The sequence below is a fragment of the Pleurodeles waltl genome, chromosome 2_2 (genome assembly GCF_031143425.1).
Source record: "Pleurodeles waltl isolate 20211129_DDA chromosome 2_2, aPleWal1.hap1.20221129, whole genome shotgun sequence".
NCBI classification, from domain to species: Eukaryota; Metazoa; Chordata; class Amphibia; order Caudata; family Salamandridae; genus Pleurodeles; species Pleurodeles waltl.
The window spans coordinates 299,867,702-299,883,237 of NC_090439.1; the positions used below are offsets into that span (position 1 = coordinate 299,867,702).

At 44.0% G+C, this 15,536-nt stretch overlaps 1 protein-coding gene across 4 annotated transcripts in view; it reads right to left on the reverse strand.

Annotated features, from left to right (window-relative positions):
• The window catches only part of AFG3L2 (AFG3 like matrix AAA peptidase subunit 2), a 336,314-nt gene extending 321,498 nt beyond the window's left edge, over nt 1-14,816 (reverse strand). For 3 of the 4 annotated variants that reach the window (XM_069219759.1, XM_069219757.1, XM_069219756.1), the window contains exon 1: nt 4,226-4,422. In XM_069219759.1, coding sequence (XP_069075860.1) covers nt 4,226-4,306 — 81 coding nt within the window. In that variant the 5' untranslated portion in view covers nt 4,307-4,422. Of the gene's footprint in view, nt 1-4,225; nt 4,423-14,687 lie in introns of those variants that run through there. The other variant, XM_069219758.1, reaches the window with a different exon arrangement.
• Between the last annotated feature and the right edge of the window lie 720 nt (nt 14,817-15,536).

Below are 15,536 nucleotides of genomic sequence, written 5' to 3' on the forward strand. Positions count from 1 at the left end.
TTGCCTACGATAAACCAAGGAGGAAATGGATCCGACCTATCTGCAGGAACGTTGGAATCAGGAACTGCAATGAAGCAGCAAGATTCTTGAGATCCAGCACGATACCATATGTTGTTCTCGGTCTAAGCCGGTTTCTACTAGCAATTTCATTCATCAGAGACAAGGCGGGCCTGAGGCTATAGGCGCTTTAACTCAGGCAAAACTCCCATAGTTAATCCACGGTCCCCAAACTGATAATTGGGAGTCACCTTTTGTAACCCAATGGCCTTGGGATATACAATCAGCCAAGGTTATATTTAGCCCAGGGGATATTGACAATGCCCGGGAAGTACTCGAATTATAATATTTTTTTTGCCCCCTGGCACAAGGACCGTAGTCATTGGGAGGTTTCTTAAGTTACCTAGAATGGTCATTTGACACCTATGAAACTAGTTCTTGGATCCAGTTATTTCTTTACTTTGATTCTAAAAAATCCCCCCCTAGCTAAGCAAATAAGTGCCTGATGGCACGGGAGGTAAATTTTATGGGTTTTATAAATGAAATACTGTAATTGATTCTTATTTATTGTTTTTAAGACCAACATCAGATAGCTAGTTTTTAGTAGTTAAGTGAATATTAGTTGCTGTTGGAATAATGTGCCTTTTGTATTACTTGATTGTACCCCTTTTATGGCTTCTAAATGAATATAGGCACGCATGAAAGAAAGAAATCGTTGGGCCCTAGGGACTGTCAATCACCTCTTAAAAATTAGCTAAACAACCCCTCATGTGATGACGGTATGCACATTGCCAAGATTTTTAGAGGCAATTTGATATGCTAGAGGCAAATATTCTTCCAAAAAGCATGCACCCTATTTTTATAATGATCACTATTTGTGCTAGCACATAGTTATTGCTACGATTAGTGAGATAGCAATCTTAACTGTTTCTTGTACAAAGATTTATATTTATAGGTATTTTATAACATTTAGATGGTGATTTGTATGATGATGTGTATTGTAGATTTTTATAGTGTTTTTATTGATCAATTGCTTACTTTTATAACATTCATATCCATAACTTGCATATTTGTATTGTTTGGCCCTGAGGGAGTTCTGGTCTTGATCTGATTTTATCGTCTTTTTCAAAAGTGTGTTCATTCCTTTTAGAAATGTAAGAATTTTGTCAGTATGCTTTTATGGTATTGTTTTGCCGAAATAAAGCTGATAAAGTAAAGTATTTGGCTTAGAAGCAATTAGATAACGGGGTTGCACTGTTGCCTTCCTAACATCATCACTAAACAACAAACAAAATTCCCTGGTGTGCCCTGCTTCTGTACTATGCCCTTTAAAGAAATCCATTCAAGGTAACAGTCATTTGGAAACATAATTGGTACGGCACTTTGTTCGAGAACATGTTTGGTAATAGCTGTCCGACTTTTTAAGTGTTGTCCATAGCTATCCTACGAAGAAAATTACACAATGAAGCACCATCTCATGCTTTAACACTATGGAACCTCGGAGTAGGGGAATAATGCTCAACAAACTCCATTAGCAGTGTTAGGCTCTACCCGTGAAGAAAAGTGTTTTGAAAATTAGAAGATGAAACCTGTGTTGCATGGATATGTTGTGACCATAGTGGATACTTTTGTAAAAAAAAAAAATATATATATATATATATATATATATATATATATATGCATATAATAATAATAATAATAATAAAAACAGTATTTTCATTACATATTTAAGAAAACCTGTGTGTGCAAGAGTTTATTTTACGTACAAACAAAACCACAAATGCGTAGTAAAACAAATGATGGTGGGCAACAGTGATCAGTAAACAACACTGTGTACAAACAATACGCATTTCCCAAGTAAAATGGCCATACATCAGGAATTAAAATGGTGTGTCAAAGAACACATTATTATCTCAACTACTAGCTTCACATTATATCACATCTGCATTTAGCTGATGACTTTTCACCAAAACCGAACAGAATACAAGTGGGACAATGCAACCAATAATGAAATGCTGTAGCGATGATGGATAGCCCAATCAAGAAATAGCAAGCCATAAAAAACACGAGTCTGTGACTTCAAGGGCGAACCCCAAACCCAGACTTTCGCTATACTTCTTCCCTCTCATCTTCGAGGCTTCAAAACAGCTAAATCAGTTTGTAGCCACACCTGAAAATTGGCATTTTTCAGTATGCCATATGTCAAAAAAGTAGAAGAAAAGAAAAGTTAGGTGCGGGGATGTGTTGCCAAAGCAGTAAATGAACCCACGGCACAGTCGAAAATACCAAGGCAACCTCTGGAACAAAGCAAAATGTTAAGTCTGTAATTTACAATATATTCAGTTGAGCCTAAAGTGAAATTCTAAGTCTGATGTGGAAAACACTGCACGTGAACAGAAAAGTGTTGCTAGACATCTCAACTCAGCTGCACAGAGAAACGATAAGAAGTTGTCCTAAACCAAACAAAAACTGCACACAAATACACAGGAAAAAATGCGTTATCCTTTGCCTCACTCATTCGATTTGAACTGCAGGGTAAACACAGATCGCAGCCATTTGGATGAAGGCACATGGGTGCCTCTCAAAAAAGGTGCATATTCTTAGGGTAATCAACAAATATTTTCCTTTTTCATAATTGTTAAAAGCTACAACTGACCGGTCACATGGTCACACAATTAAAGTTTCTCATGTGTATTTTCCTGAAAATTTACCAGGCATTTTGCTTATTTATTTGTTTACTGCTGACTGTTAAAGGGCAGAGACCTAACCATAGGTTTGCTGAAAGTCAGGAGATTGGGAATGGTTCTTACAGGGATCAGGGGCCAGATGTAGCAAAGGGTTTTTCCCATTCTGTGTCAATGGGAAAATGTGTTCCTACATATATGCCTTGGTTCCGGAGTTTGGGTGCAAAACATGAGGCCTGTTTGGTGGTTTCTATTTCCTTTGAGGAAATATTTTAAAAATGAATTGCTTTCCCTCTTTTGATCTTAGGCCCTCAGAGTAGTTTTTCTTTCAGGTAGCTTGGAAAGTGTACATGTACAGCTTTGTGAGTTATGCATGCATTCATGACAGATATACATGCCTCAACAGAAAGCCAGCGCAGTTGTTTCAGTATATGTATTAAATTGTCAGATTTTCTGGCATTTGTAACAAGGCTAGGTGTTGAGTGCAAGATTAACCTTTTAGGAGAGAATGTTGATTTAGTGATGTCTGCTACAATGAAGTAACACTGTTTAAATGTGGCAGAATCAGTGCTAGCCTCAAAGTTCTGACGCCATCGAGGCTGAGGGGGTAATTTTTTATATTGTTCAGTAGGCGTAACTGGTATGCAGCGGTCTGCACATGTTTGTGATGTGTTCAATGAAGGATCAGTAGCTGTGAATCAAAAAATCCTAGAGATTTAAGCTGTGTGCGTTAGATTTGGGGTGATTACTAAAGGGTGTTAGAATTTCCTACCATTTTCCCACTGGTGGAAGCCGCTTCTTGGACTGAATAAGTATGAATCTGGCCTGGTTTGGTTTCAGTTTAAGACAGAATGCAGAACTCCACTACACAAGCTTTCGAAGGAAACTATTCAATGTGTTTAGGCCCGAGAGAACGGAGTATCATCAGAAATGATTTGTGACAGAAGATCTGTGTTTGACTCCATGGTGAAAAGATAAAATCCCTGCGGGTTCACTCAGGCTCTCATCCTTCTGAAGTAAATAAAATTAGTGCCATTTAGTTGGGTAAGAAGCCCGAGTGAAATCACTTCATGAAAGGTCATGTCACCTATCGTCCTGCTGTGTCACTGGGTCAAATACCAGGTGATGCCACTGGAGTCCATTGTTTTGTCCCCTGGCTTTCACTTCCTCGGGGCTGCTCTGAAAAGCTGAAACGTATGATACTTTCTAAAAGTCAATGAATCATTGACAGAAGCTATGAGTTAGAGACACTCAATCGGTGTTGGTTGATGAGCCAGGCTGAGGGCCAACAAACTCAACTCTCTGTACAACAGACGGCATAGTGAACACCTTCAACAGTAAGCGTTCCGAGTGACAAACTTGAAAGTCAAAAAGACCATCACATCACAGAGGCAAACCATAAAGAGGAGAGAGTTTCTCGAATTACCATGTACTAACTCTCCTCGCCTCCCCAACCCCAGTACATTAGGCGTGGAAGGGAATGTTAGTCGCTCTCCTCCTCCGGTTGAGGTGGAAAACTCACAAGAACCATCTCGCCTGCTCACCGAGAGGAGTGGCTGGTGGTGGTGACCGCGCAGGGCTCTGCAGCCGCGGGAGAGAAGCAGCAGCAGGTACCGATGAGCCATGACCTCCCTGGGCGCGTGCCCGCTCCCTTGCAGTCTTCCTGTCGTGCTGCCTGCCCCTGACTGGGAGTCTGCGTGTGCCTGTGCTGACTCCGCCACCAGACGTCATAAGCACGCCCGCCTACTACGTCCAGTCTAATGTAAAAGCCATCTTGGAACAGTTCTGCAATTATTTGAGCTTGAGGTCAGTGAAGCTCCGGTGGGCTGGGATCTGTCCGTACGTTCTTTGCTTACAATTTACGGGCGAGATCTAAACGTGTCTGCCGATCCGTGATGGTTCTCCAACGGTCTGCAGGCCTTGGCTGCTCGAACGTTTTACATGGCATCGCCTTCACACGAATTCGCAAACGCCGTCTACTGTCATGGCCGGGGGGGGGTAATAAAGTGGGTTATGTATTTGAGTATTTGTCACCTTGGTACCTTGCGTACCAATTGACTCCGCACGTAAGCGGTGAAAACAGAGCCCGCCCATAAACATACAATTTGAGCATGCGCAGTTGTTTTGCAATATATTTCTCTGTCATTGCGAGTGAGTGGGATTCTCTGCGGATTATTTTGTACTATCGAACACAATTTTAAGAAGGATTTAGTTTTACCTCAAACAACATAGAGAATTTTACCTCAAACAACATAGAGAAGAGAAACACATGCAACGGTAGCTTAAAGCGGCATGGAAAAGCGAACGCACACTGATGTTGGAGACTCATTTTGACTTTTGAAAAGTTTGTTATTCCGTTTTTAAACGTTTACCTCTTGAGTTGCAATAAATTCTTAAGAAATTTAAACCCACAATTTTGGAATATCATCTCTGATTTAGTTATTTTTTCATTTTAAATGTTTTGCGTTATATCAACATGAACATGGGATTGTAAACGCAAATGTCTTAATTAGAAATTATTAATGAATGGTTATGTATTTTGATGAATTTAGTAGAAAATGAATAATGTAGAGGAATAATGTGCACGTTTGAAATTGTGACCTCAGAGAATGGCCACCAGGTTTTATGAATTGTACTAAATGAGTGTTTAACACACATGAAATATTGAAAATGTATTAGATTAATGTAGTAATATGTCATATTGAGAGTTATAACCTATTTTCTGTATAATTGTAGGCCTTAATTTAGCGAGTGTCTTGGCCTAGTCTGCCAGGCCTCATGCAGAAAGCTGAATTTCTTAACGTCTAATGGAAAAATGCTGACAAAATGAACTGACTGTGAACAGCTCATTGTTTTAATAAAATGCTTAACTAGAGCTTCTGTAAGAACCGACGGACAGGAGATGATGTCTCTAGCAATGTAACTAATAATGTGTAACATGTATGAGATGTACTTTCCCAGGACTCGAACAATGAAGACACTGACTAGAGAAGAAGGTGGAACGTTTTTGATACCTGACGAGCCGGATGATGAGATCCTCGTAAAGCAGACCAATCAATAACATGTGAACTGTGAAATATTAGAATTATAGGAACCTACTCAGTTGGGGGTGATAAAGGGAAGATGTACTTTCCCAGGACTCGAACAATGAAGACACTGACTAGAGAAGAAGGTGGAACGTTTTTGATACCTGACGAGCCGAATGATGAGATCATCGTAAAGCAGAGCAATCAATGACATGTGAACTGTGAAATATTAGAATTATAGGAACCTACTCAGTTGGGGGTGATAAAGGGAATCTGGCACTCTATATCACAATATCCTGATCCTAAACTATTCCACGGTGCTACTATACTAGAGCTACACCCCCAATAAAGCTCTACATGATAACCACTGTTATCCAATACATTAAAGTTATAGCAGCACACGCTTAAATTGTTAATCAGCACAAGTGTAGCAATGAGTAGCAGAAATTAAACAAAATTACTGCAGATACATATTAAAAGTCTTCATCCAATCAGTTTCAATAGCAAAGTCTTATTTAACTCTTCTTATGCTTGTTCTCAAGTTCCATTAAGTGTTTTTCATGATATTCAGAATTTCATCAAACTGTCATCATGATGTCATATTCCCAGTTTCCATAATTAGATCATCACTTTTTCTTATTTCATATTTCCATCAATTAAATCACCACTTTTTGTTCCCACTTGTCAACACGTGTTTTGTCTAGGGAGTGCCCACTGACTTCTTCAGGACCTCCTGTAATTAGTTTCTACATTTCACAATGCTGCCTGCTGAGTCTCAGACAGGCTCGCTATCGGATGCCGGAACCTGGCGAATCCTCACTTTAAACAGGTTATCACTGCAAGTATGTCAAACGCTCTTGAGAGTGAGGATACGCCGGGTTCCGGCATCCGATACCGAGCCTGTCTGAGACTCAGCAGGCAGCATTGTGAAGTGTAGAAACTAATTAGAGGAGGTCCTGAAGAAGTCAGTGGGCACTCCCTAGACGAAACACATGTTAACAAGTGGGAACAAAAAGTGGTGATTTAATTGATGGAAATATGAAATAAGAAAAGTGATGATCTAATTATTGAAAGTGGGAATATGACATCATGATGACAGTTCAATGAAATTCTGAATATCATGATAAACACTTGATGGAACTTGAGAACAAGCATAAGTAGAATTAAATAAGACTTTGCTTTTGAAACTGATTGGATGAAGACTTTTTATATGCATCTGCAGTAATTTTGTTTAATTTCTGCTACTCATTGCTACACTTGTGCTGATTAACAATTTAAGCGTGTTCTGCTATAACTTTAATGTATTAGAATTATAGATTTGGTAAATAGACACTATTGGTTAAGATAATAATGTACAACTAATTGACCAATTGGAACTTGGGGGATAGTCTGGGTGACTTTGATATAACAACATGACAGAGGGAAAAGACTTCAGATCTTACCCTGTTATGAACTGCGTTATTAGAGAAGAGGAGAAATTCGAGATTCTGTAATTGGGCTCATACTCTCTGATTGAGAGCCTGATGTGATGCTGATTGACTGATGACCTGAGGACGAAGACTGACTCTGTTGCTGACCCATACCATGGATAGGTAGATATGACAATGTGACTGAATTGTATTTTTGTGCCTTTTTTTTCTAGGTACCAACTGCGCTGTCTAAATAGTGTTCTTAGTTAGATGTTTTCCTAAATTCTTGTTTTCTAAATTGTTTTGCATGAAGCCCCACATGCTGATGTTAATCTTGGTTAGATGAGGGTTTCCTTACATGACGTTGACGGAATCAGGGATAAATGATTGACGGACTGCTTTGCTGAACTTCATGACAAGGAATGACTTATTGTCTTTAATTCTTTTATTGACTTATGCTTTGGAGTGTATTCTGATGCAAGCTCTGATTAGTTTATGTTTTTGGCGTCTTCTAACAAATTGATGCTGGGTTTTTATTGAATTAAATTGCATTTGAATTAATCTCATGACTTAGTATTGTAATCAATAGGGAAATAAAATTACTAAAACGTATACTGAGGTGTGGTTATTCATGGCTGAAACGTCATGGCGTGATGTTTATTGCTTTTATTGACTATTGATTGATGATTTGATTCATGGTTATAAATACTGTGCATCAATTACTAAGAACATTGGTTGCATCATAGCTAGGATACTCAATGCGAATCAAAAGGTTCATTGACCTATACGCTTCACCTTGTAAGTTTACTAATTAAGGACTGATGTGCTAACAGGGTCATGCAGTGTACTAATTGTATTCTTTCATTTTAGATTGTTCTTAGCTAATTTAGGCCTACATTTTAAAATAGCATATATCTTATTTCATCTCTTGTATTTATTTGTAGGAGAAGCTGAACTCAAATTTACAAATGGGGTGTTTTCATGGTTTCCTTTTCATATGAAATATTTTCCTTTCCTTGATAACTACAGAATGTTTTAATGCTCAGATTACTTACCGGTAATCTTCATTACTCAGATTCTTCCTTCCTCGTTCCATTCCTAATGTTATGGAGTGGATGTGCCCATTCACTCCTCACGTCACCTTTAGAAAGCTACTTCTTCCCTTTCCATGAAAGAGAAGAAGGACAAGGAGCATGTAGCCCCTCCCATCCCTAAGAACTTCCTGAGTATCACCAAGCACCACATCACCGGCTGATGAAAGAACAGGGAGGGAACGAGGGAGGGACATACGGAATGGGATGAGGGAGGAAGAATCAGATTAATGATGATTACCGGGTAAGTAATCTGAGCATAACCTCCTCATCATCCTTACTCGTCCCATTCCTAATATTATGGAGGACAGCCCAAGCAAGACCACTTTCAGCAGCCCCCAAGGAGCCACAAGAGACACATAGTAGAGCAACATCAATGGTAGTGAACCAACAGAGCAAAAACCTTGTGCCAAACACAAACTCCAACCCTTCCATGGACAGGAACAGACCCAACCAAAAGAGCCCCTGTCAGGAGGAGGAACAAGCAGCCACCAGGAGTACCAAACCAAAGGACAACCCAGGACCCTGAGCCACACTCAACCTGAAAGGGGAAGTGAAAATGGAGGGAGAGGACCACATGTCAACCTCGCAAACGTCCAGAAAGACAATAAAAGGCCAGGCCAACCACACAACAGCTGTACCCTGTGTGGAATGGGCCGCCACACTAACCAGAACCTCATTGCCCAGGGCATGGAATGCGGAAAAAAAATCACAGGCCAATCCAATGAAACAAAGCAGAGGGAGAGGGCACCTCGCTCTTTGGACAGGACCAAAGCCTCCTGAGGCCAAACAGGGAGAAAAATCTCCTGCCCACGGAGAAAGGAACAAGACACTTTGAGTAGGAACCGAGGCACCAAGGAAAGGACAACCTGGGCACCAAAAACACAGAGGGAAGGCGGTCGGCACACCAGAACATTAAACTGTCCCCAACGCCTGGCAGTGCAGATGGTCACCTAAAAAACACACAAGGCCAGGAATCTAAGGGACACCGATGCTAGGGGTCCATACAGAAGGCAGAAGCATCAAACAACTGAGCGGCCAGAGACTCAGCACAGGATAAATCATCCCAGGGAGCCTCAACAAGTCCCAACTGAGACCCACGGAAGCTCCAGAGCAAGAATGGAAAAGCCTGTTGCAAAAACCTCTGGGTGCAAACTAAAAACAGCAGGCAAGATCAGAACCAGGAGACAAAGACCTCGCCCGGCACCAAGCAGCAAGGGGAGCTCCCAAGTTGCGCTTATGCCTTTTCATTGGAGACCCGTTGAGAAGGCAGAAGAGACAGGACACCCTAAGAGAAAGAAACGAAAGACAAGTCCTGTCCCCACAACCACCAAAGCGAGAGATGCAACCGGGCCAGAGACCACAGAGGAAGCATAGGGACAGACAGATAGGATGATTCCAGAGGAAGAAACCACTCTGGCCCCACAGCCAGGAGACCGAGAAGATGGAACACAAGGCCTCCGAGGCCAGAAAGGAAGGACCACCACTACCTCCACCAACACCTGCAGCAGATGAGTCAGGGTGGACCAGCGGAACCAGAGACTGAAGAGGGAAGCCATGGTCCAGGGAAGGTGGATGCAAACACCAGCAGAGAGAGTCCAGGCCAAAGGAAGCAGCACAGCAAACAAAGGTTGCGCTGTAGCCACAGACAGGGGTCCAGCGAAGCAAGACAGGATGCCCAAACGGACTCAGGGAAGGGGCGCCCAAGGCATGACGTCCAAGGCCGTCGCCAGAAAGAAAAACGAATAGGCGACAAAGTAGCACCACAGAAACCAACAACAGTGACAAGCAACAAACAAGTAAGGGAAAAAACAGGATCGACCCACACAAAAACCCCCACCTTAGCAGTAAACCCTAAAGTGGGAGCCACACCCTCGCAGAGGCCTCAAGGACCATTAGTAGATGTCGTAGAGATACAAGTAGCCGGGCACACCCAGAGGCAGGATGGGACACCGCCCCCATAGCTGTATCGAATAAGGCACCAACCTACTTCAGATGCAGAGAAGGGGCCAGGCAAGACTCGGAGGGAGGGGCACAAGAACTAGAGGCCTGCAACAGAGACACAGTGGAGTCAATGACCCCCAGAAAATGCACCAGAGAGGGACATGGAGCAAAATAACAAAGAGAAACGGATGACCAAGATACCCAGTGAAAGAAGTAATATTGTGGGGGCCAGGATCTCAGTGAAAAGCCTGGGAGAGGACTGCAGGCCAATGTAAGTACCCAGAACTTCCAGTGCAGGAAACCCACGGTAAACCACAGAAACACCCGGAAGCAGGAGTCACCAGAATGTGGAGACAGGCATGGAGAGCCAAGGAGGGAAGGAATACCCAGGAGAGACCAGCAAAGGCACCAGAAGGAAAGAGGACAGCCGGGGGAGGGCCAGGACATACCAGGACCGGAATCGCAGGTCGACGACCAAGTGAAAATCCCCTGCAAACAGCCTGACAAGAAGACACTGGAATTTGAACCACAACCCCACACCAGAGGAGGAACCGGGAGAAGGGCCTTGTTGGAAAATGGGTTATTGGTAAGGGCAGGTAAGTACCTACACTTAGTAATAGGCCACTAACCTCCACTCCTGTCAGGTCTCAGTAAATGAAACCTAGCTCAACCCATGGTACGTTGGCAACGATCGACAAGGCTTAACTTAGGAGACAAAGCGTAAAGCATTCAAATATCACAAAACAGTAATTAAATAAAACACAGGAAACAGTTTAAAATTCCAAAATCAATTTATAGCAACAGAAAATATTTTTAGCTTTAAAATGACACCAGAACAAACAAACTCTGATAAGGGGAACTGGATATATGAATTTTTAAAGAATTAATGCTTTCTAGCACATAGAAACAAAAAGCGCCAATCAGGTCGCACCTCGACCGGAGCAAAGTCAAAGGTTAAGGCCAACCGCAATGGAGCCTGGCTCGGCTACAGCCCGCCGGAGGCCTCAGTCAAAAGTTTACCTTAGGACTTAGTCATTTTTCTGGAGATTTTCTTCAGCAGGACGAACCTGCCAGTCCAATCCGACCTCCTGGAACTCTTCCTCAGATACGCGTCACGGGAGCCCTCAGTTGAGATTTTTACCTCCGGACTTAGTTGTTTTTTCGAGGTGAAAATCCTTCGACCGGGGCAAACCCGAATCTTGAGCCGACGTCCTTGGAGCCCTCTTCGGATACACTGCTTGGGAGGTCCTGGTCAACTTCCTACGTTCGGAGTAGCCACTTTTTTTGAGATTTTCTTCCCCCAGACGAACCTGCAAGTCAGGCCGGGTCGCGGTTGAGGCAAGCCAGCTAGAGTTGCCGCGGCGGGTCGGTCCCTTTAAGGAGCTTTTTTCCAAAATTTCTCCAAGGTTCCCCAAACTTCAGGATCTTCTTCCAAATGTTCTTTTACGGGTTTTTTGAGGTCCACAGTTCACCCCAAAGTTACAGAAGCTCTGAGATGCTCCTTAAAGGTGTGGACTACAACTCCCAGAATGCACATGGCGCAAACTAATTTTTGGCCACTGGACAGTGGTTTCTTCAGGAGTTGGTGCTGGGGACTCTGGTTAGCAAGTTTTCACCTGTAGCAAACAGAGTGTCCCTCCTTGAACCAGTTGAAGCCAGGCAAAGTCCTTCTTGTGGTGAAGCCCAAGTGTGCAACTGGTGCAGTCCTCCAGAGTGCAGTGTCCAGGTGCAGGCCAGGGGTCCAGCAGGGCAGCCCTTTGTCTTCTGTTGTTCTTCCTTGTTGAAATCTGATAGGGATCTGAAGTGTGGGTGCAGGTCTGCCAGTTTTATCCTTGCTCCTGGGTGAAAAACAGGGGGGTCCTGGTTCTCCAATCAGGGGCAGGGTCCTTCCCCCTGTGATGACCACTTCCTGGGAAGTGTGGCAAAAATCAATCCCAGGGAGCAACATCCTCAAAAATCCATCATGGCTGAAAGTGAGTTTTGGAGGTTACATCTGGCTGAGCCCACCCACTGGTGTGGCTAAAAATCCTAAATACACCACTCTCCTGCCCTCTCCTAATCTAATCAAGGGGACACCTAATTGTCTGGATTTGCAGGATGTGAGGGTGTTGCTGGGTTGCTCCAAATGTCCTTCCATGCCTTTGAAGACCAGTTTGGCAGCCCTCCCCCTTACTGCTTCCCCATCGGCTGAGGTGAGATCTCCTCCCCCAAACACATCTCTTTGTGTTGAGCCAGGCCACTTCTCACCTCATCAAGGCAGACTGGCCATGCTGCCAGAGGCTGGCCAATCAGAGCAAAGCAGCAAAAACACTACAGGGCTGAAGTTGGCAACGTTTCAGGTAAAGTTTAAAACTCTTTACCTGAACAAGTTATATTACATCCCACAACTGGAAGTTGTGGGATTTATTATAACAATTAATTTGATACCAAACTTGTATCTGTTACTTAAGGGGATTTTAAAAATTAAAATAAAGTCTCCCCATTCCAGCCTGTAGAGGCCATTCACTACAATGAGGGAAAACAAATTTGTCTGTTTAACCTCACCAGGGCTTATAAAACTATTTGTATAAGGTCCCTGCTTATAGTTACATGGCACCCAGCCCTAGGGGCACATAGGGCACACATTAGGGGTGACTTCTATGTAAAAATAAGGTAGTTTAAGACTTTGGTATCCCGGAGAAGACCATAAAAAACACTTGGGACACCATCAGAAGAACCCATAAACAGGGACTGAAATCTCCAAAACATGAAAAAACAGCCCCAAGCGCCCACCTACTGGACCAAGAGAGTGGGGGCTGGACAAGGCAGGAAGGAAGTCAAGCACCCCCAGAACACCAGAGCGATGGGGTGCACATCCTGACTGAACTCCTGTATGCGGAAACCGGAGCGAGAGGCCAGGGAAGCAGGCTGTCGTGCCCTAAACAGAACCAAAGGCCACCTACTGCCAACCTAGGACTAAGGCCTCCGAAGGAAGGCATAAACTCGTCAAAGACGTGTGAAAGAACGCCAGAGGATCACCCCTAGTGCATCACTAAGCATCAAGAACCCCCAAAGGGTAAGCAAGAGGAAAAACCTCCAATCCCAAAGGCAAAGATGACGGCGTGGCAAAACAGAACCTGCAGCGGCAAAAGCCAAAACCCAAAGTGAAGACTGAGGCCAGCGGGAGAAACACTGAGAGCAGCCTCCACCTCCCAACGAGAGGAACAGAGATTCTCACGAGAGCCCGCGACATCCAAGGCCACCTAAACACACGTCCCAGCAGAAAAAAGGCATAAGCAGGGAACCTCCCTCCTTTTATAAAGACAGTAGCTTTTCAAACGTGTTACAGAAACAGGAGACTGCAAGTAGCAAACCACAGCCGAGGAACAAAACCTGGGGACGCTCACCAAAAACGGCGGGGGACAATGCCAAGCCCCACCAACACATACCCCTAAAGGTGCACCTCAGGGGAAGATAGCAACCATACAGAGAGTCAGTCCCCAGGAGGCAAAGCAACAGAGGAAGACGACACCAGGAGGAAGGGAGCGTACAAGCTCAAAGTTCCACCAAGAGAAAGAAGTGGAACGACCATGGACATACCTGGAGATGTCAGTGGGAGGGACACCAAACCCATCCAGGAGGACGTAGGCGACAAGCATCCAAAGACTCACAAGCTAGACACAAATCGGAAAGAGCAATGCAGTGTAATATTCCTACCCAGGACAGGAAAGGAATGCAGAGTCAAAATCAACAACGACAGCAAGGACCTAAGGGCAGACGCGGCATGGAGAATCCCAGAAACCAGGGCCAGCGCCTGACACATAGTAGCAGAACACGCACAAGGCATACGGGCGGAAAAGGGGAAAAAAGGCCCCAGGGGAGTAACAATGGGCCATAGCAGCCAAAAACAACCCTGTATGCCAAAATAAAGACAACATCACCACAGCGATGGACGGGCCCTAGCAAAGGCAGCACGTCCAGGCGGATGGAGATTCAGATGTAAGTCTGGATGTTTGGCCATAGTTTCGGTCAAACAAAGACTTCGATTTAGTCCCTCGACCACCAACTGATTGGCCATGGGACATCTGCGGTGGTACTGCTGCAAGCAGCTATGGTAGGGCTGAATCAGCAGTAAAACATGAAAGCGTCAATAACAGCATATGCTGCAGCACTCCCAATTGCCGCCAAAGCAAGTGCCCAGGCGCTACCTAGGCCACCCGTCACTGCACACAGCAGCCTGGGAGCAGGGGGGCAGAGGGAGGCCAAAAGGCAGGCCGTCTCAAAGGAGCTAAACAGAGGCGGCGCCAACTCAGCCACCTAGACAAGCGTGGGCACTCCACAGAGCCCAGCACAGGGAGAGGCAGCCAAAGAGCCAAGCAGAATCCCCCAGCTGATGGCAACTCATCAGGCACAGCAAGGAGGACACCATCCGAGGGCAATAGCCCCCCTGATACCCCCCACAGAAACCCAGCGCCCCAGCAGCCGCAATGAAAACACAAGACAAAAAGGCAATGCCCACGCAGCCGCACCACAGGAAAAACATAGAAAAACCCATACCTGAAGCAAGATGCGCAGAAGGGCACCCAGGCAGCCGCACCGCATCCAGACAGGAAACATTCTTTCTTTCTGAATGCAATATGCTCAGAAAGGCACCCAGGCAGCCCCACAACCCATCGGTGATGAGTGAGCACAAAAAAAGAACAGTAAGTTCTTAGGGATGGGAGGGGCTATATGCTCTTTTTCCTTAGCTTGGGATGAGGAAGGATGATGAGGAGGTAATGAGCTGTTACAGTGCATCTGCAGAGTATTGGTGATCCAACATAGATAGTTTGTTGTGGGTAACTATAAATTATGTGCCTTAACCTAATTGTAGCATTTTATGGGAACCATGTGTAGGTGTTGCAAATGCTACAATTGTATGATATAAGGTAATGCAGAATAGACAACAGCGCAGACATATTTTAGACATGCCTTTGTCCACTTTCTTGATTGACCCTAATTTGATGATTTTGACTTTGTAAAAACTTTTAACTTTTAATAAATCTTAATGGCTTTGAAACATAACCAGTCTTTGCCTTCCTTGTGGAGCCGAACGTGTTTCACGTTACTTAAATGCATTGATTTGATGACTAGCCGCAGATGTAGATTTTAGTTCATCAGCTAGTGCTTAAACGGCCCTTTGCTTGAAGAAAAGTGCTACTGTCTTGTCATTCATCTAGTGTGACAGTTATGTCCATGAAGTGTTCAGATTACCAGAAGTGAACTAAGCAGAGCCACCCCCTCATTACACTGTATTTGGTAGACTTGATGTAACAGAAAGTATAAATAAATGGGCTGGCTAAAACGGTTAGTCTTGTGCATTTTCCAGCAGCAAGAAGTAGCGAGTCTGTGTATTTTTTTGCTGCA